The sequence below is a fragment of the Pseudoliparis swirei genome, chromosome 22 (assembly GCF_029220125.1).
Source record: "Pseudoliparis swirei isolate HS2019 ecotype Mariana Trench chromosome 22, NWPU_hadal_v1, whole genome shotgun sequence".
Taxonomy (NCBI): Eukaryota; Metazoa; Chordata; class Actinopteri; order Perciformes; family Liparidae; genus Pseudoliparis; species Pseudoliparis swirei.
Window position 1 is genome coordinate 4,802,867 of NC_079409.1, and position 22,033 is coordinate 4,824,899.

The 22,033-nt window shown below is 50.7% G+C and overlaps 1 protein-coding gene across 6 annotated transcripts in view; it reads left to right on the forward strand.

Moving 5' to 3' along the window:
• Window positions 1–2,138: 2,138 nt before the first annotated feature.
• The window catches only part of LOC130212906 (DNA-binding protein SATB1), a 53,994-nt gene continuing 34,099 nt past the window's right edge, over window positions 2,139–22,033 (forward strand). For 2 of the 6 annotated variants that reach the window (XM_056444196.1, XM_056444201.1), the window contains exons 1-7: window positions 2,619–3,172; window positions 4,248–4,484; window positions 6,692–6,868; window positions 7,538–7,664; window positions 11,290–11,413; window positions 20,233–20,344; window positions 21,678–21,755. In XM_056444196.1, coding sequence (XP_056300171.1) covers window positions 4,271–4,484; window positions 6,692–6,868; window positions 7,538–7,664; window positions 11,290–11,413; window positions 20,233–20,344; window positions 21,678–21,755 — 832 coding nt within the window. In that variant the 5' untranslated portion in view covers window positions 2,619–3,172; window positions 4,248–4,270. Of the gene's footprint in view, window positions 2,251–2,618; window positions 3,173–3,496; window positions 4,485–6,691; window positions 6,869–7,537; window positions 7,665–11,289; window positions 11,414–20,232; window positions 20,345–21,677; window positions 21,756–22,033 lie in introns of those variants that run through there. The other 4 variants (XM_056444199.1, XM_056444202.1, XM_056444200.1 and 1 more) reach the window with 4 other exon arrangements.

Here is a 22,033-nt window from a genome sequence, read left to right on the forward strand (position 1 = left end):
TTTATTAGTAAGCAGTGTTATGTGGCGCCTTATGGTGCACACACACACACACACACACACACACTTCCTGTTTTTTTTACGTTGGTTTCCTGTTTCTGTTCTTGCAACAACCGGGACAGACGGGCCTGTTGACTTCTGGTCGGGGGGGGGGGGGTCACGTCGCCCCCCTCGCTCGGGTCGATGCCTCCAAGGCAGCAGCTCGGTGTCCGGCCTGTGGCTCGCCCGACAATGTGACACTTATTTTGGTTTGGCGTGCGTCTTGTTGCCTTTTCATGCTATTTATATATCTGTGCATTTCCAGCACGTTTAAAAAATAATTAAAAACACACACACACACACACATAAAGGAACATTTCCTCCGTGGTCTCGGCCATGAACTTTGCCTCACGTGCTCACCTCTCAAAACCCCAAAGATGGAAATACATCTACATCTCAGCATCGGTGCATTCATTGTCACTCGTGTGTGTGTGTGTGTGTGTGTGTGTGTGTGTGTGTGTGTCCACCGGATACCAGTCTTACCAGATACCAGACTTAGCTGGTGAAGTCACCTGAAGGTCAAGCACAGACGGCATGTCAGGTCCTTTATTGACAATAGCAACACAGATTACTGCGTGTGATTATTTTCGCCGTGTGCACGAGGGCGATGGGGGGGGGGGGGGGTCACGGGGGGTAAGAAGACATGACAGTTGCGTCAGCACGAGAGAGAGAGAGAAAGAGAGTGAGAGAAACTTCCAGCGCGCTGTTGTTTGATGGTGTCGCTCTCTTAAAACGTCCCTCCTTCCCTCCTTTCCTCCTTCCCTCTTTTCAGTCCAGCTCTGGTTCTGTTGTCACAACAGAGGTTACAGCTCGTGTTAATATTTTGGTGCGATCCAGTTTTGACATCACGGGGGGGGGTTTGAGAGGTGGGACACGTCGGCCATCTTTGCTTTTTATTGACAAGAACTATGAGGTAACGGATGAATAATCACACTCTGTTATTCTGTAGTAGTAACTAAGTATAAACACACATATTATATGCAAATAAAGAGAGATAAACACCCTTTTTGTATAATACCGTGTCACTATATAGGGATTTGATCATATTTACAACGCAATAACTTGACATTAACGTAGCTCTCTGCCTTTAGTGCAGAAGAAGAGAGCGGACCATTTTTTAAGTCTCTGATATATTTAAAAGTGTAGATTATTGCCATGATGTGGTCTTGTATTAGTTTAATATATAAGTTAATACCTATTCAAATGTATTAATATTCTTTTTTGAATTATATAGTAGAAATAAGACAATTTATAAAGATATTTCTGAGCAAATATCACAAGGAGTAAGTCTAACAAACTATAAAAATTTTTTTTTTAAAGTCGAGATATATTCCATGCACATGCAAAACAAAAAATATTTGTTATTAATGTTCTAAAAGTTATTGGAGGTTTTGGTGTTTGCATTTTAAAGGTTCCATTTAGTTTAGTGTGACGTCTATAATTTATTTATCAATTTCTATCTCAACTTAACGTAAAATACGTAGCGAAATAAAAAACACACTTATTAGGCCCAAAAAAATATATATTTCAGAAGCGTGTGTGCGTGAGTGTGTGTGTGTGTGTGTGTGTGTGTGTTGGCGCGAGCATCTGTGTGTTACTCCGTAATAAATGCAGGACCGCCTCACTCTAATCAAGCTGATTAAAAATTCCTGCGCGCATAGCCGGAAACCGCACCACCGTTCCCCCTCAGTGTGTGTGTGTGTACGCGCATGCACGTGTGTTTAAGTGCATGTGCGCGTGTCCACTTTCTCCACTTTTATTTGTCTCCACTAGGACTTTTTTGACCTGAAATGCGGGAGAATCCTGTTTTTAAAAATGCATTATTTATTATTAATTGTACGGGATTATGTATTCCTCACACACACACTACCCCCCCCCCCCTAAACATGTATCCCTCCTCGACCCCCCCTTTTCGCTACCACGCCATTAGAAATGAGGAGGAGAAAGGGAAGGCGCAGGCAAAGCGGCGGCGGCACCAGCAGCGAGGAGAGGAGAGGGGGGAGTGATGAGTCAATACAACTAATAATTTAATGGGGACAGAGAGGAGGGAGAGACGGAGCGCGAGCGAGGGGGAGAGAGAGACCGAGAGGGAGATAGAGAGAACGAGGAGCTCTCTCCGTCCGTCCGGACGCCAAGCCCCAGCCGACAGGACGCCTCCTCCTCCCCTCGCTACCGCGGGGCAGCAGCCCCCCACGAGCCGTGTTCACGCTCCACGTACGGAAAGTAGACCCGCACTTTTTGACCCCCTTCTCCTTGTTTTTTTTATTTCCGGCGACTGTCCGCGCGCGCACACACACACAGACACGCCGTCTCCCGGTCGCGCGACAGCGGAGAGAACCCTGACGGTTGAGATGAGTATCAGTCAGCCGGTGTAGTCACCTCGAGCTAAGCGGCGGTTGGGCGGTGTTGTGCACGTTAGTTAGTCCGTCTCTTTTCCGGGGGAGCTCGCGCGGCGGCAGTTTTTTTTTTTTCTTCATAAAAAAATAATATATATATCGTTACAACTGCTTTTTTATTTTTATTTTTTCTTCTTCTTCTTCTTCTTCTTCTTCTTCTTCTTCTTCTTCTTCTTCTTCCTTCCTTCCTTCCTCCCGTGCGGCTGCTCGACTGCGCCGTGCGGGGCGGCCGAGGTAGGCGGTTCGGAGGTTGTGGTGCGAACTAAAAGCAGAAGTCGCCCTCACTTGTGACCGATGGACGCGGCTAACCCGCTCGCTCTGAGCTAAATGTCGCCGGTTCTCACGGTTCCCGTGGCCGTGTATTCCCTCCCGGTCGGACCGAATCGGCTAACTGACGCCGCACGCGCGTAGACCAACACACGCACACACACACAGACACATAACCGCTTCCCAATGTTCGCCTCTCGCGGTCCTCCTCGACCCCGTCGTCTCTCGCACAGACCCGGGCTGCTGGTTCGTTCGCACCGCGAAGAAGAGCCGGAGAAAGCGTCTCGTTTTCAATATCATTTTTTATTTTTTTAAATAACCGTTTCGCTGTCATGCACACGTAGAGAGAGAGATAGAGAGAGAGATAGAGAGAGACCGGGAAGCAGGAGTTGTCTCTTCTTTCTTTTTTTATACCTCGGCCAAACTTGAAGAAGACTGTTGTCTGCTCCTCGGTGGCGAAGTGCTGCGTTCAGGTTGGTTTGGAAGATTATTCACTCAACTTGTCCTCCTGTTTCCCCCTGTAGCCTCCCCTTTGGAGGGGTGATGCTCCATTAAACTATTGCTTACAACTAGAATGTGTATGTGTGTGTGTATCTTTGTGTGTGTGTGTGTGTTGTAAGGTCATTCTATAATCCTGCCCTGGTTCCAGACTGTATGTGGGTCTGGATTCCTTATGGCCCCCTTTATTTGTGGTGAATTATTTGCCTCATTGCATGTTTTGAATGGGTTGGGGGGGGGGGCAGTTCTTGATCTTTTTGCTTTGGGGGGGGGGGGTTATTCCCTTTTCCCGTCTTCTGACAACAGCATTCCGGTTCATGTCCATCACCAGCGTGGCGGCGGTTCGTTAACCTGCATGTAGAACCTGCATTGCTTTCCGTTGCGTTTATTATTATTATTATTATTATTATTTACAACACAATAGGGCATTGATCAAATCTTAAAAGTTCACTCCAGGGGGGTGTTCAAATAACGTGGGAATTGTCAGCGGCGGCGGCGTTGTGCACCTGCGGTTGAAGCGGCCACAGCAGCTCCCTCATCTCTCTCTCCTCCTCTCTCCATCTCCTTTTCCTCCTAATTTCATTAACTTGCTGCCTCTTGTCCTCATGAGTCAGCGACTGTGTGTTTTTTTGGAAGTTTCTAGAAGCTGCCTTTAACCCCCCCCCCCCCCCCCGAAGTTGTAAACTTTTAGCTCATGAATAGATCTCGCCTCCGGATCCTTGTTCCTTGAACTCCACCGTCGTCGTCCAAGTGGAGAATCTCTCGGTAAATGTTTGCGGTTAAAAAAACAACTAAAAAGCGTGGCTTGTTGCCCCCCCCCCCCTCACAGTGGGACGCCCATACATAATACATGCGTTGGAATATGGGAACATTACATTAAAGTCGCCATAACCGAAGCGAAATGGCAGTTCTGGCCGCAGCGAGTCTGTTCTCAGAGGTTTCAATTACTTAAAGCACTTTTTAAAAGTGGGGGGGGTCGCTCTATAAAAACGTCCCGACGCGAAACGTTTTTTTTGGTGTTCACGGCCGTGCGTCTCCCCCTCCTCCCAGGTGACTGAGCAGAGGCGCTGAGCATGATGGACCATCTCAGCGAGGCGTGTCTGGGCAAGGAGAACTCGGACCTGGTCAACAACATGGCCGACGCCAAGGCCCCGCCGGCCAAGCTGCCCCGGCTGGAGCAGAACGGCAGCCCCCTGGGCCGGGCCCGGCTGGGCAGCACCGGGGCCAAACTAGCCGGGGTCCCGTACAAGCCCACCGGCCACCTGCTGAAGACCTGCCACAAGAGAGGTGAGGGGGGGAGGGGGGAGGGGGGAGAACCAGTGTGTGTGTGTGTGTGTGTCAGCCATTGGCTGATTGTCTCTGTTTTTTACGACTGTACATTTTTCGGTGTTTTATTCTTATTTTTTGTTGTCGTCGCACCGCTTATTGGACGTTTTTTTTAAAAGACGTCGCCTCTGATTCTGTGATTCTCTCCCTCCGATGGAACGGAAACCATCAGTCGATGAGTTGATTCAGAGATCCGGTCGCTTTTTTCATCCCGATTCCCCAGAAATGTGAAGATTTGCCGCTTTCATTTTTGTCCCGTGACGGAAAACGGAAAGACGAGTTGATTCTTTTCTGCGCGATTTTCGGACGTATGCGATTTAATTCGAGAACGTGATCGTCCGGTCGACACACAATCTATAAAAGAACATTTTATTTTACTCTTACCCGACAAACAGAAACGGATCGCCGCAACTAACTTTTGAGTGTGAGAAGAATAAACTATGCGAATAGAGGTAAGCTATTTAAATGCACTTTAAATAGCATGTGGGAGGGGGGGAGGGGGGGGCCTTCCCACACACGCCACCTTCCACCCACCACCCCCTGCATGCTCTCCAAAACTCTTAAACCTTTTTACAATGTGTCTTTGGTCCTCTCCACACACACACACACTCACACACTCACACACTCCCACTCCCACTTGTTTGCCCAGACAATAGCGAGCAGCCGAGCGCTGTGAGAGTTATTCCTGCGTCGCCGTGTCGCCGCTCCAAAACCCGCAGCCCTCCCGCTCCGACGTGAGGGAACGTTCCGGGTCCTTTAAGAGCCATTCTTGTTTAAAGGGAGCCTTTACTTTGAGATTATGACGGAGCTTTTTAATAAAAAACCCGGTGTCGCCTCGTGAAAAACGCGACGGGCTCCTCCCCCCGGAAAAAAAAATTGAAGCTTTATTTTATGATTATGTTTTTTCTTCTTCTTTAGCGGCGTTGGAAATGAGTTTAAAAGCCGCAGGTTTCGGCGCCCTAATAGCGCTTGGCAGCTCCTCCTGTCTGTGTGCTTGTTTGTTTGTTTGTTTGGCTGCTTTTGTTTCCTTTGGGCGAGCGGGGCCCGGGCGGCTCTTGGAACGCGGCGGCGTGAGTGTCCTCCGATGGGCCGTTTTCTCGCTCGCTCCTTTAATCGACGCGTCGCTCTCCAGCTGAGAAGAGCTTAATTTTCCGGCTTCATCATCTCCGCTTGTCGCGGCCTCCTGCGACGTCCCCCCCCCCCCCAAATAAACCCCTCCCTCATCGCTCTCCGTTCCTCGGCGCTCTTTTCCAGCGTCTTCACCTCGGAGCAAAAGGGCGAAGCGGGGCCCGAATGGAGGCGGGGCCCCGCCGCGGAGGCTCGGGCTCCGCCAGAGGGCCTCACAGTGGGCATTGTGTCCGAGCCCGAAACGATATTTACCGCAGCCCTCTCCGGGCTCCCTGCAAACAAAGCCGGTATTGATCCCACACCCACACACCCCAAATGAACCTACGCAGCAGTCTTTATTGTTAGATCTTTATCTATTAAAATCGGGAGGAGAAAAGCAGCGCTTTCAGCACATTCCCTGGCAACCGTCGGCTTTATTGATCGTTTTGCCAGAGCCGTGTGCATCTCCTGGAATGCCGGGGATCGGAAAACAAATATTTTGAGAACGGAAATGTGTTTTTTTTAATCGGTCCTTGCGCCGCGCCGTGATTTATCGTTGGTTAAGATCACGCGTGGACGCGCGACATTAACCTCTCTGTGAATAAACACCAGAAGAAGAAGGAGGAGGTTCTTGTCATTCGGTGTCTGATGGGAAAACCAACTTTTGGGAAAAACTTGCGTGACGAAAGAGAGCGTTTCTGAAAAAGTAAATAGACAAACAACAGCAGCAGGTTATTGAGTGTGTGACCTCTGACCCCCCCCCCCCCCCCCCCACTGTGAGCGCTTGGCTTTGAGACAGAAAGGCGAGAGGGCCTCCGATAGACATCGCCCCGTAAAAAAGAAGAAGATGAAAGATGCCTTTGCGGTCCGATCCCATCCTCTAGTTCACTTCCGTCCAGGACTTCTTCCACTCGGCGGCAAACCGAATCGCACAACCGCTCGCAGCCCTCGCCGACGCTCCGCCCCGGACGCAACTCGACCCTCTGAGCCGAACATTAATCTCGGCAAAACGCGGCGCAACGCCCCAAGGTCAAAGTTCTTCTTCTCCCCCGTGTTCTCAGGCAACATGCTGCCCGTGTTCTGCGTGGTCGAGCACTACGAGAACCCGATGGACTTCGACAGCCGGGAGGAGCACGCCGAGTTCGTCCTGGTGCGCAAGGACATGCTCTTCAACCAGCTCATCGAGATGGCGCTGCTGTCGCTGGGCTACTCCCACAGCTCGGCGGCGCAGGCCAAAGGTAAGCCGCGCTCCCCTTGTGTGTGTGTGTGTGTGTGTCTCCAACATCTTTTGTTACACACACACACACTGTGAGCCCATCATAGCCTCCCGCCACAGTAGCTTCTATCCTGTGACACTGATCCCACACAGGAGGGGCTCCAGTCTCTCGGGTGGTCTCACACACACACACACACACACACAGAGAAGTCTAAATGCACAGGCGGAAATGTTTACATTTGGGTATTGTGCATATAGGAGAGCAACACACTCACACACACATACACTGGAGCAGTGTGTATTTATATAGCCTCGGTGGCTCAGTGGGTGGGAGGGGCAGGTGGAGGAAAAGGGTCTGCTAATTGCACTCGAGCACACGCTGGCCGAGGGTGGCAGGCTGCTTCAAGGTGCCTCTTAGCGGGCTCTTTTATTATAGCCTGTCCATCACACACACACACACACACACACATGAGTTCACTTCCTCGAGGTGTGGGCCGCCACTTGAATTTGAGGTGGTCTCCGGAGGAATTGTGACATCATTTGTGTCAGGGACGCATTTAAAAGTGTATGTCTGATTATTTATGGCTTCACGATGTTGTTATTTGTCGTGACAGTGAGCGAAGAGGCTCAAATGGACTCTAAGCTGCTCTCTTCTCCTTGTGTGTGTGTGTGTGTGTGTGTGTGTGTCCAGGTATGATTCAGGTGGGCAAGTGGAACCCCGTCCCGCTGTCATACGTGACAGACGCACCGGACGCTACGGTGGCCGACATGCTGCAGGACGTCTACCACGTGGTCACGCTTAAGATCCAGCTGCACAGGTAAGGAACACACACACACACACACACACACACACACACACGCAGTCGCGTTTCCCTTTACAGTGTCTACTCGAAGCTAACGCACTTGAACACACATGTGTACCAGCGAGTTGTTCTGCTACACAAATGCAGACACACACACACACACACACACACACACACACACAGCAGTATTGGATTGCTTGAATACACACTGAAGCTCAGTTTCAACTTTTGATTCTTTGCTTCTAACACTCACACGGAGCATGTCTCGTATGCCCAGAGGCTTGTCCCAATCTGACGATACCTTCTGCATGTTTGATACTGAGAATAGCTTACACACACACACTCACACACACACACACACACACACCAGACTGACCTTTCCCGGGAAATGCGGAAAAAACCTGTTTGAATACGGAAAGATTCCTCGTCTTCCTCGTGCTAAAGCGACACAGAGATCCGTTTGTCAGTTTGACCGTCAAGTGGTGAGCGAGCAAGGGCCACCAGCAAATATTCTACATTCAAATATATATATTTAAATCGTAAAATGAAAAACAGACGGATCATTTGAATATGAAAATGTAAATTAGATTTTTTTAAAGCAGAACTACCACCGAGTTCACGGCGTTTCACGAGCGGCGTGCCGGTCAGAGGAGAGAGGCGCTCCGGCTCGTCTTCCCACGTTTGTACATTTTTAAAAAGAAAAACACGTTTTATTTATTGTTCCACGTGCCGAAGCGGTATTCGTCAGGAGGACGACCCTCAGGCGATCTCCCTCTCGGCCGGCCGCCACCTTCTTCAGGGCGTCGTATCGATGACTCCTCGTTTTCCACCAATCGGACGCTCCTCGCCGAGCGGCGGGGAGAAACGGGAAGCGGGCGTCCGACAGAAGTTCGACTCTTTCCGTCGCACACAGAGTCTTAGACGTAATGCGCTCATCCAGCAGCTATCAAACTCATACCAAATGTACCGAAACCCTCCTCTTCCCTTTGGGGTCAACTTGACCCCATTCAATGTTTGACGTCTCTAAAAAAAATGATTGACATAATTTTTTTTTGCTTCATATTTCATGACTTTTCCTAATTTATTTACTGGGAAAACATAAAATTCACATGATGATATGTTTTCAATGTCCTGAACACATCGGGGTTCTTTGGGGTCAATTTGACCTCAGGCTGTTTGTCACTGTGTAAAACATATAAGAAATATCAACATTTGTATTTACTTAACCCTCCTGTTACCTTCACATTTACTAACATATTTTACCCTCGGGGTCAATTTGACCCCAGCAATTAAAACCTCCAGAAAATTATTAGAATTAATATTGCTTCCCAAGTTTAAGTGTGAGGTACTTTATGTTTGTTTGTTGACTACCTAAATAGCCCTTTACATATATAAAAAAGTTGATATTTCTTATATGTTTGACACAGTGAAAAACAGCCTGGGGTCAAATTGACCCCAAAGAACACCGACGTTAAACATTGAATGGGGTCAAATTGACCCTAAAGGTAACAGGAGGGTTAAAGGGCTGTTTAGGTCGTCAACAAACAAACATAAACTACCTCACACTTAAACTCGGGAAACAACATTAATTCTAATAATTTTCTGGAGGTTTTACCTGCTGTGGTCAAAAAGGGTAAAAGATGTGAGTCCATCTGAAGGTGACAGGAGGGTCGTACTGCGGCGAGCGAGCAGGTCGCCGTTTAAATAGTCACCGAAGTCAACGCTCAGAAAACACGGCGGATTATTTTAAAAACGCCACTTTAGGTTCAAAAGCATGAAAAGAACGGACCGAGCGCCCGGGCTAAAAACGACTGCGGCGGATGAATGCGCCGTTGTTCACCTGAAGCAGTTCCATAAATAAAACCCGGCTATTTGCTATTTTCAAGCCCAAAATATACAGAACATCTCCTCCTGCGTGGAGCTGCCGCCCGACGGGCCGGATGCTAACTGCTACTCTAGGAGTGAGAGGCCTCGCTGTATTTATACACACAGCGAGAGCACACGGGCACACACACACACACACACACACACACACACACACACACACACACACACACACACAGAGTGGCGCTGCTGTTCCGACTCTTTTTCTACCTCGCTCTGCCTCTCTCTCTTCCTTTTTCTGTGCCGCCATCACCACCACCCACCTTCACCAATGAAGTACACCCACACACACACACACACACACACACACACACACACACACACACACACACACACACACACACACACGCTGCCTGACGCGAACACGTCCACCAGCCACAATGCAGAAGGTCGTGTTTACTTCCAGGCGTGCTAGCCTTGAACGCACGGGTAGCCGTCTTTCTCCACTGCCTCCTCTCCGCGTCTCTCCTTCCCTCGCCTCCTCTCCTTGGTTCCTTCTCCCTCGAGGCTCTCTGGCTGCTGGAGCAGTTTACGGTGTTCTGGCAAAATCCATTGTTTGTGCTCGAGCGAGTGTGTGTGTGTGTGTGTGTGAGAGGGGTTTCCTTACGAGCAGATGTTTATCCCCGACCGCCGGCCCCCTCTGCTCATTTACAACACACCCGACAGATTTATGGACGCCGTCTCGTCAAGTCGAGTTTTTTTTTTTACAGGGGGGGGGGGGGTGGAGGAGACATTCTGCGCCACTTGCCGAAAACGTGTGAAGTTGAGGTGAACTCGAACGCTCGCCTCAGTTTCTTTCTGAACACGTTCCACAATATTTCATATTTCTCGAGTGTTTCCAGGAAGCGCAGAACCCCCACAGCGCCGACCTCCACGTGATCTATACATCTATTTTGATTCTGCTGCATATTGTTGTCAGTATTGTTTTGTAGTTGTCTCTCCTTCCCCCCCCCCCCCCCCCCCGATTACCACAGAAATCCAGCCAGTTCCACCTTAAATTGTTTTCGCCGAGCACAACGAGCCGGGGAGGTAGAAGTAACGCGGAATAATAGTCGCCACATGCAGCCGATGTATAATTCATGCATCAATCCAGCAGATGTGTTGTATAAAGTAATTAACTAATCAGAACAATCAGGGGAGAGAGAGAGAGAGAGAGAGAATATGAAAGAGGGAGGGAGAGAGAGCAAGGCAGGCACACAGAGAGAGAGAGAGACAGAGCAATCTCCAGATGCATCTGCTTGATGCGCCAAATGAAATCTGTCTGTCTTGGAGGGGCGCTCGCGGCAGGAAGAAAAGAAAGAGAGAGAAAAAAGAGCCGTGTGTTCCGCTCTCGTTCTCTCCGTCTCCACCGGGTGTTCCCGTCATTCTGCCCCTTCTCCGTCGCGGTTTGAAACCTCGTTTTTTTGGGGGAGGGGCAAAGTTAATCGGCGGTTCTCGAGTCGGACACTCGAGTCGCGCTGAAGGACTCCGCTGCTTTCTCCATCGGTTGGATCTCGTTGTCGCGACGAGACAACGAGCGGCGTTAAGGAGACGATCCACACTTTGTTTACACGCTGTCTCGGTCGCGGCGCTTTTGGGTCAAATGTATTCCCCCGTTTGAAGATGTCCTCCAGACGTCAGGCCACAGTGTGTTGATATATGATGATATTGGGATGCTGGCTCTCCTTTCTCTCTTTTGTCTCATCTGAATTGTTTCTCATGAACTTCCCTCTACATCTCCACCCCTTATCTCCCCCCCCTCTCTCTCTCTCCACAGTTGTCCTAAGCTGGAGGACCTGCCGCCCGAGCAATGGAGCCACTCTACAGTAAGAAACGCCCTCAAGGAGTTACTCAAAGACATGAATCAGAGCTCTCTGGCTAAAGAATGTCCCTTATCACAGGTGCTGAAGCCCAGTCTGCTTATTTAAACTAAATTATAATGATAAAAAAAAAAAAAGATTAACGCCCAACCCCCCCACCCCCCCCCTGCTACCATACGCAAACAAAACACCCCTATCTCCATCACCACTGCCTTTTATCCTGTGCTTATCAAATGCCCTGAGTTTGATCAATTGGGAGAGAGAATCGGCATCGAGAAGCTGAATCAATGGCTTCTCGTCATTTGTTTCGCCGCATGATTATTATTTTTTTGCGTTCCTTTTTTTACCGCCTCACACACACACACACACGCGCGCGCTCGCGCACGTAAGCAGCGGCAGCCAAAAAGCAGAGGTGTTGCTGAACGTATGGTTATTGTTAGATAAACATTGGCCGGAGCCCAGAACGATCCGGATTGTTTCTGTTCTTTTTGTTTTGTTCTTTCCTCGCCGCCCATTTAGTCAATTCACAACGTTTCAGGCTGGACGTACCGCACGCACGTCCACATGTCGGGGCTTGTATTGTGTGTGTGTGTGTGTGTGTGTGTGCTGGGAGGTTGTACAGAAAGCACTAGTGCAGATATTGTATTAACAGGCAGTGCAGTCAGTATATCATGGAGGCAGCTCCGGAGTGAATGGAATGAAACGGCAGTATATCTCTCACAAGGGCCACAATGGGTGTGTGTGTGTGTGTCTGAGTGTGTGTGTCTGAGTGTGTGTGTGTGTCTCGCAGTGCGAGGAGACACGCTCGCTTCCGTGTGTATTCGCTAGAGTATGTTTGTGAAACGCACGTCAGAGTACGGGAAAGTGTTATTTGTGTTTTGCCCGTGTCTGTGTGTGTGTGTGTTTGGATCCGAGCATGTGTGTGTGTGTGTGTTCGTCTGTGTGTGTGTGTGTTTAGATCCGAGCGTGTGTGTGTGTGTGTGTTCGTCTGTGTGTGTGTGTGTTTGGATCCGAGCGTGTGTGTGTGTGTGTGTGTGTAGGTGCCTTCAGTAAGAAGCCAGCTCTCCTCCCAGGCCACCGTATGGTCACCTAGAGACCCTCATTTGCGCTGCATGCGTGTGTGTGTGTGAGTCTGTGTGAGTCTGTGTGTGTGTGTGTGAGTCTGTGTGAGTCTGTGTGTGTGTGAGTCTGTGTGTGTGTGTGAGTCTGTGTGAGTCTGTGTGTGTGTGAGTCTGTGTGTGTGTGTGTGTGAGTCTGTGTGTGAGTCTGTGTGAGTCTGTGTGTGTGTGTGTGTGTGTGTGAGTCTGTGTGTGTGTGTGTGTGTGTTCTGTGTGTTTAGCCGGGCATGAGCAGTGCGCTGATGATGTAAAGAGTCCCTGGGTGGCGTTCAGGCGCAGCCCAGCCCGGTCTGGTAATCACCCTGTTTACGGTCCATATGTGAAGGCGGCTCAGAGGATCTCGCACACAGACACACACACACACACAGACACACACACACACACAGACACACACACACACACACACACACACACACACACACACACACACACAGACGCACACACACACACACACACACACACACACAGCACACACACACACACACACACACACAGACACACACACAGACACACACACACACACACACACACACAGACACACACACACACACACACAGACGCACACACACAGACGCACACACAGACGCACACACACACACACAGACGCACACACACACACACATATGCACACACAGACGCACACACACAATTCAATTCAATTCAGTTTATTTGTATAGCCCAATTTCACAAATTACAAATTTGTCTCGGAGTGCTTTACAATCTGTACACATAGACATCCCTGCCCCAAAACCTCACATCGGATCAGGAAAAACTCCCAAATAACCCTTCAGGGGGAAAAAAAGGGAAGAAACCTGGAGGAGAGCAACAGAGGAGGATCCCTCTCCTAGGATGGACAGATGCAATAGATGTAATGTGTACAGAAGGACAGATTTAGAGTTAAAATACATTCAATGAATATGACAGAGTGTATGAATAGTTCATAGTAGGCATATTCCACGATGGAGACCTCCACGATCCATCAGGCAGATGGCGGTGGGTAGGAGGAGGGCGGAGTCTCAACAGGACAGTGGCGTAGTCATGAGCAGGAATTCCACGACCCAGACGATCCATCAGGCAGATAGGATCTATGCCGTCTCATAGGGTCCGATGACCCCATGAGACGTAAAGTCAAGAGGACTTCCGGGGAGAAAGCAGAGTTAGTAACGTGTGATTGAGAGATGAAAATTCATCCTTAAGGAGAGAAAAAGAGGAGATAGGTACTCAGTGCATCCTAAACGTCCCCCGGCAGCTATAAGCCTATAGCAGCATATCAAGGGGCTGGACCAGGTGAACCTGATTCAGCCCTAACTATAAGCTCTGTCAAAGAGGAAGGTCTTAAGTCTACTCTTAAACGAGGTGACTGTGTCTGCCTCCCGGACTGAAATTGGAAGCTGGTTCCATAAAAGAGGAGCTTGATAACACACACACAGACGCACACACACACACAGACGCACACACACACACAGACGCACACACACACACACAGATGCACACACACAGACGCACACACACACAGACGCACACACACAGACGCACACACACACACACAGATGCACACACACAGACGCACACACACAGACGCACACACACACACACACACACACACACAGATGCACACACACACACACACACAGACGCACACACACACACACACAGATGCACACACACAGACACACACACAGACGCACACACACAGATGCACACACACACACAGACGCACACACACAGACGCACACACACACAGACGCACACACACACACACACGGCCGTCCTCGCACACACACACGCGTCTCAAATTAAAACCCGGAGCTCCTTCCTGTCGCTTTCCAGCGAGGATGAAAGACGCTCGTGGAAATATTATCCGCGTGTGCGTTATTTAACGGCCGCTTTGGTTTCCCTACGCTCCCGATCTAAACGGCGTTCCGGTTTTCCCACGTTCGCCGCGATGATGCCGACATTTGGCCTCCATTTGCACGCCAGAATCAATGCAGGAAAGGGGGAAAACCCGATTTCAGTGCCGTCGGATTCTTCTCTCGCCGGCGTGCGAGCGCTCGGTGTGAAACGCACGTCTTCACGAGCCGACGCCGAGCCCAGGGTTCTACGTCTTCATTAGAATTTATTGCATTTCGCCTGCACATTATTTCAGAGAGCGAGAGAGATTTTTTGATTTTGAAAAAAACTTTATTTCAAACTGTGCACCACATAAACCAAATTGCAATCAACACCAAACATTTTAACTGCAGCACCAATCCTGAAAAAGAAAATTGTTCATGGTGCTCAGGTTCTTTTATAACAAAAACCAAAAACTGCTCCCTGAGGCCAGGAGGTGTTCCTGCCCTCAGTCGATCTCGCCTCTCGCCCTCTTCTCCTCGTCCTCCACCAGCAGCACCTTCTTGAGGTCGCACAGGATCTTCTTCAACATGAAGAACTCCTGCTGCGTGAAGGCTCCTCTCTCGTCTTCATCGTGAGGACGGTGGCAGAGAGGAAGAACTTGTCCTGGCAGAAGTAGTCCTTCACCTTCACATGCCACATCTGCTTCGTCTTGCGGAGGAAGTCTTTCAACTCCTCCACACTGTAGTGTGGAAGAGGGATGTATTCCCCCTCCTCCGAGCTGTACTCTGGCTCCGCCCCTCTCCTCTTCGACCTCCGTCTGCCCGCCGTCACCTTCTTGGCCTGTGGGTTTTATCCTTCCTCCCTACTCTTCCTCTTTAGCCGGGGGACTCTGAGGCTCCTCCCCCTCCATGTCCACCTCACTGTCCGACAGCACCACCTCTCTGGCACCTGCCCCCCTCTCTTCTTCTGACTCTCCTTTGTCCTCCTCTTCAACTTGTCGGGCCACCCCAGCCCCACCCTCTTCTCTCCTCTCCTCCTCAACCTCCTGGTCTGCACCAGCCCCTCCCTCCTCTCCTCCTCCTCTACCTCCTCACCCTCACCCTGCTGGCCTGTGACCGCCTCCCCCTCTCCTTCCTCACCTTGCTGGACTGGACCAGTGCCCCCCTCCTCTTCCTCCTCCACAACCTGCTGGGCACCCCCCATCTCTGCCTGCTCTCCCTCCTCATCCTGCTGGGAGCCCCCAGCTCCTGCCTGCTCCCTCTCCTCCCCCCTCTGGGTACCTGCAGTCCCTGGTTGCTCCCCCCCCCTGCTGTGCACCCCCCGTGCCCTCCGCACCCCCCTGGTTCTGCCCCTGAGGAGCCGCCCTGCTGGTGTTCTGCTCAGCAGCTCTCCACCGGTGGCAGTCCCTGGCTATGTGGCCCTCTCCCCACAGATGAAGCACCTCCCGTTCCCTGAGGAGATGTAGATGGGGTAGTTGTGCCCGGCCACCCTGATGAACACCCAGAGGCAGAGCTCTTCTCCCCTGTTGTTCAGGATCATGGAGAGATGCCTCCGGTGGGACCACACGTGCCTCATCCGGGAGGATTTCCACCCTGAGGGGATCTTCTTCAGCCGGGACACCACTTTCCCGTGCTTCACCAGCTCCTACATGCCCCTGATGACCCGACACCACCACCTCGTTCACCTTCGTCACGCTGTCTAAAAACAGCACCACCGCTCCGTTCATACGGGCAGCGGACCGCACGCAGTCGTCACCGACCACGTCGCCCACTGCCAGCCCCACCTCCTCCTCCGAGCACGGGAAACTCGGCGCCACTCTAATGCCGTGAGCCCGCGTGAGGAAGCTCATGTCCTCCATGTCACTGGCTCCCCGCTAGCTCCCCGTTAGCCCGCCGGTTAGCTCCCCGCTAGCCGCACGCCGCTAACGCTCACACAGACACACAAACAAAAACCTCCGTGAACTCACACACTCACACAGACAGTCGGGTGAACCCACACACACTCACAACAAACATACCTGTTAACCCAGTCACTCCTTAGCGTGGAAAACCACCTTTAAACCAAACAACTCTCCTCTGCTCCACAACCACACGTCCTCTCACGCTGAGAGAGAGAGAGAGAGAGAGAGAGAGAGAGAGAGAGAGAGAGAGAGAGAGAGAGAGAGAGAGAGAGAGAGAGAGAGAGAGAGAGAGAGAGAGAGACAGAGAGCTCTCCGCGCCCCGACGATGTACACGGCTGCCTTGTTCAAAAACATGGCCGCCGTGATGGTGTTTGACATCTGTTCCTCTGCGGGGGGGCTCCCCCCCCCCCCCCTCACACACACACTCTGTGGTGATGGCCGCGTTGGGCCCGCCCCCTCTGAGCTTTCTGAGTAGAGGGAAAGTGCAGCGAGTGGGCGGAGGGGAGAAGGGGGCGGAGCAGGAGATTGGCACCTTTTTAAGGATTACTGCTTCCTTGATATTCTTCTGCGTAATCCCCCCCCCCAACAGGGAGGTCAACAGAGGGGGGGGGCTCTGCTTTTGTCAAACACGTTTTTTAGTTTGACTCTTTAGTAGCGGGGGCGTCGCTCTCTGGGCACTCCCTCCGTCAGCCAATCGGCTCATTATTTGTTTCTCAGAGGTTGCCACCGAGCCCCCCCCCCACACACACACACACCCGTGTTCGCAGAAACTATGGCAACAAACGAGATTCCCCCCCCCCGCCCACTCCCCATCCTACCACCACCACGTCACCCCGCTCTTTCCCACTGCCACCACCTCTTCTTGCCCCCCCACCCGGCCCCCGATGCACCAGCTGCTGCGTTGCATAGCAGCAAATAGTCATCAAAATGCCATCTTAGCGGGCCTTCGCCACCTCGGCAGCCATGGGGGCAACCTGGTGGCCAGTGTGTGTGTGTGTGTGTGTGTGTGTTAGATTGAAGGGAGGGGGGGAGGTCATCCCAGTCGAGATGAAGATGTGCCATAATTGAGCTGTGAGATGTTGGCGAGAGACGAGGCGCAGTGTTGCAAATGGGATGCGCTTTTCCCCAGCTGATTCAAGACATCAGGCTAAGTTGGAATTTGTGTGTGTGTGTCTGTGTGTGTGTGTGTGTGTGTCTGTGTGTGTGTGTGTGTGTGTGTGTGTGTGTGTGTGTGTGTGTGTGTGTGTGTGTGTGTGTGTGTGTGTGTGTGTGTGTGTGTGTGTGTGTGTGCCCGTGTGTGTTTGTCTGCAGGGGTTGTACTCTGTGTGTTTGCCTTTGCCAGTGTGTGCACCACACACTCGTACGCTGGCAGCTGGGCGCCTACAGTACCTGCCTGCTGCACACACACACACACACACACACACGCACACACTCTCTCTCTTCCTGTCTCCCATGATGGGGAGTAGATGTTGGGGACCGATAGTAGCCCAGTGCCACTTCCTGGTCTTGCTGATAAGCTCTCTGTGCTGCAGATGGCTATCACTTAAAGGGTCCACACACACACACACACACACACACACACACACACACACACACACACACACACACACACACACACACGGCTCTGCTACCTGTTGACAAGCCCTAGCACAGCCCTCCTGCTGGCACCGCAGAGGCAGCAGAGGCTCTGGTTATCTGCTTGATTTCACTTAGTGAGTATGCATGTGTGTGTGACAGAGCAGTGGGGAGAGAGAGAGAGATATGCGTGTGTGTGTGTGTTGTTTTGTTCACACACACACACACACAAGCCGGGCCCCCTGTGAGAGGTAGAGTGATGTATTGAGGGAGAGGGCTGATTAATGAGGAGCGTTTATTAGAACATCTGTGTCAAAGATGGCGGAGAGAGAGAGGGAGAGAGAGAGAGAGAGAGAGAGAGAGAGAGAGAGAGAGAGAGAGAGAGAGAGAGAGAGAGAGAGAGAGAGAGAGAGAGAGAGAGAGAGAGAGAGAGAGAGAGAGAGAGAGAGAGAGAGAGAGAGAGAGAGAGGTCTCTGGTTGTGTTGCCTTAGCCCAGATATACTGTAAATACAACATGGCCGGCTGCAGGACTTAAAGGGATTCTTCCTGCTTTAGATACACGGCGTTCCCCCAGCGGGTCTCGGCCCGCCAGAACCAGGTGGAACTGGAACGTTGTGGTTTCCTGCTCCACCACTTTGTAAATCTCTTCCCAAGCCCAATAAATCCTGAGCACGACGGCTCATTGTGACACTGATCAGAATGAATGAACGGGGACGACCGTCTCTCCTTTAAGACCAGAGCATGTTGGCGTTTTTATTTTTCTGATGCGGATAATAAATCCCAGAGAAAGGAGCCGCTTCATGCGTCGACGTGTGACCCGTTAAAAACAATTCTGACTTCCTCACCCGAACCTGACCTCTGTCGGCGCTTCTGGTTGAATTAAGTCTTTTCAGGGGGTCCGTTAAAGGGCCGCTTCGTCACGCCGCCGCTCTGAGTTTGTGGACCGCAAAGAAGTCCTCTTCCTCGGCCGCACGTGTTTTCCGCTCGCCGCAGTCGGCGCCTCTGAGCGCTCGCGTCGACTCCGGGCGCCGGGTCCGTCCTGGAACCGGCGGTCCGGGGCGAGGGATCCCACGAAGTTTGACAAATGGAACCACGTCCATCACGGTCCCCTTGGAGCGCGTGGCGTCCCGTGGCATCGTCACACACACACACACACACACACACGTGGCTAACGGCTAACGCTATCGGAGGTGGCATTGGCCTCCAATACGATGCGTTCAGGCTCCATGAAGTAGTGATGAGTATTGAGCTGTCCGGATGTGTTCAATGGTCTTTAAAATGTGTGTGTGTGTGATTTCTTTGCAAGGCACCCAAAGACCACAGTACCAAAGTAAAAAAGATAACTTTTGGCGACGGTTGTAATTATTTTTTTGGGGGGGGACTGGATTGTGATGTTAAAGTTGTCCTGGAGACTTGCCAGAAAATCGGGAATCGGCAACAAAAATAAGCCGATTGATTGGTGTGCCGTCTGACGGCGGCTCTGACGGGTCAGGAGGTCAGAGGCCGGTCGACCTCCCCGACGGCTCCCTTTGTGAACCACAATCCTCCCCTTCCCCGATATCATTGTGCTCGCACCTCCGCGCTGCTCTGCCAGAAGGTCCCCCGCCATCCTCCAAGCGCATATATTATAGAGAATGATAAAGATGGCATACCTGTAATTTGAAAACAGATGGTTTGGTTTCTTCTGAATATTTATAACAATCGAAAAACATTTTCTTCGCGCCCGCTATTCGCCCGGAGGCCGGCAAGGTGTTAAAACATTCATTTTAATGAAAGTGGAAGGGAAAGGGAAAAATATCGCCCTCCCTTTTGTTTTGTGTGTGTGTGTGTGTGTGTGTGTTTCCGAGGCGACGTCGGGAACGCAGAGGAGGCCCGAGAGTCGAGCGAGACCCTCGATCCGCTTGAAGTCGTTTTGAACAGATTGAATAAATACAGAGTGGAATAAAATGAAAGCGCCTCGTGTGTTTACATCGGCCCGGCTCCCCAGACGCTGACATTCAAGGAGCCCGCTCTCTTCTCTTACCCGTTTTCTTCTCTTTCTTCTTTTTAAATGCATATTTCTCTCCACGTCGACAGACTCGGTTGACCTGGTCAAATTAACAACCGCTCCAAAAGAAAAGGAAATGACAGAAACAAAAAGGTGTTCGGACAAACTCGACGGCATTTGATAAAGAAGAACGGATAAAAGAAAATATTGCTTGATTTTAATTTGTTTCACCTTTTATTTTAGAGGACGAGATCCCAAATTACTGCATGTCTTGATACTTTTCAGTTGGCTCCTCCTCCTTTCTTCATGGCGCTGTTCTACTTTGTTGCCGTGTCCCCTATCTTTCATTTGTTTTGACACGCCACATTGTTACCGCATGTTTCACCAGCTTTAATATTATGTCCGCATTTCTCCACAATGAGCGTCTAAAGTCTCTCTCTCTCTCCCTCTCTCTCTCTCCCTCTCTCAATCAATCTCTCTCTTTCAGAGTATGATTTCCTCCATTGTGAACAGCACTTACTATGCAAATGTGTCGGCGGCGAAGTGTCAGGAATTTGGGCGCTGGTATAAACATTTCAAGAAGACAAAAGATATGATGGGTAAGCAAAACGGAGGGGCGCAAAGTATGGCGCTCGCACACACACACACACACACACACGCACACACACGCGCACAGGCATTCACACCAATCGGCGTTCCAATATGTTTCCCTAACCAAGCGTCTCTTTGTCTTCCCGCCGTCGCGCGGAGCAGAAATACATTTTCATCTCGTTATCTAATAACTGGAGATCGCTCCGCAGTTTCTCGCCGCGGCGTTATCTCCGCCTCATCCGTTTATCGCCTTAAGCTAACGGCGAGAGCCGGGGCCTCGCGACTGTTTGGATTCTGCGTGTTTTTTGGGAGGGGGCGGCGGTGACTTTGGCGGGCCGCCGCCCACTCTGAAATTCAATTAGTTTTTCTCATCGCCGCCCCAAAAATAAATAAATAAAAAGTCCCCTTTGACCCTCCAGGGCAGCGGTCCCCAAACTAAGGCCCGCGGCCCGGATACGGCCCGCCTCCACATTTGGCCCGGCCCCCTGAACAATACCAGAGACGCATTCTGATTTAAATACAAAAAATATATATATTATAATTTGTAGTCCTAGACTAGCCGCTGTCAAGTCGAATGGAATCATGGCGGAAAGGTTAGGTCAGATCCCGGAAAGGGTTTTTAATATTTGGTGATGTGGCTTTCTGGAAAACAATACATGTTTACATTGAGGCACCCTGTGACAAACTGACCCCCCATCAGAGAAGGGACAAGTTACGTGGCCCTCACAGGAAAAAGTCTGGGGACCCCGTGATACCAGTAGCACCCCCGCGGCTGCAGATGGAATATTCTGATTTTGGTTGTAAGTGGTGTAACGTCGAGATGTTAGCGTTCACAATCTGTTGAACCATCTTCTTCTTCTTCTTCTTCTTCGTCTTCTTCTTCTTCTTCTCTCTGCCAGCGCGCCGCTGCTCTGGGATGACAGATGAGATATTGTATTAGAAATGTTTTCACAGCCTCGGTGCAAACAGCGCGTTGTGATCATATCTGATCGGATGTTTTTATTTTTGTTGTTGTTGCTTCTGTTAAAGTGGCAGCATATGCCGAGAAAAACATTAGTTACTTCGGGACCCGCTGCACTCGTGCATTCTCTCTCTCTCTCGCTTTCTCTCTCTCTCTCTCTCTCGCTTTCTCTCTCTCTCTCTCTCGCGCACACACTCCCGCCCACGCGTTCCTCCGTCACAATTGTTCTCTATGTGGTTTTATTTTTTAAATGTCATATTTCTGCTCTGCCGGAGTGGGAGAGGAGTACAGTAGGGCGACTTTACCGTGTGCTTCTGTTCTCACAACTCTGTGTGTGTGTGTGTGTGTGTGTGTGTGCTCTCCACCATCCGGCTCTGCAGGCATGCGGCAACCATCCCAGCTGGAGGGCTACCTGGGGACGTGTGTCCTCCGAGAGAGCCCGCGTGCCAATGCACTAGGTATGTCGCAACAAGGACACACACAAACACACACACGCACACACTCTCACATGCACACACACACACACTCTCACACACACACACACTTTGGAGGACATTACATTGACATGAATTATTGCTCTTGGAGAGTTAACACAACATCAGCCGCCACACGGTAGTGGTTCCTGACGAATGTACATAAACACACACACACACACGCACTGATTTGACATTCCTTCCTTAATACCCGATCTTACTGACTGTCTTCTTGCCTAAACTCAATCTCAATTAAAACCTAC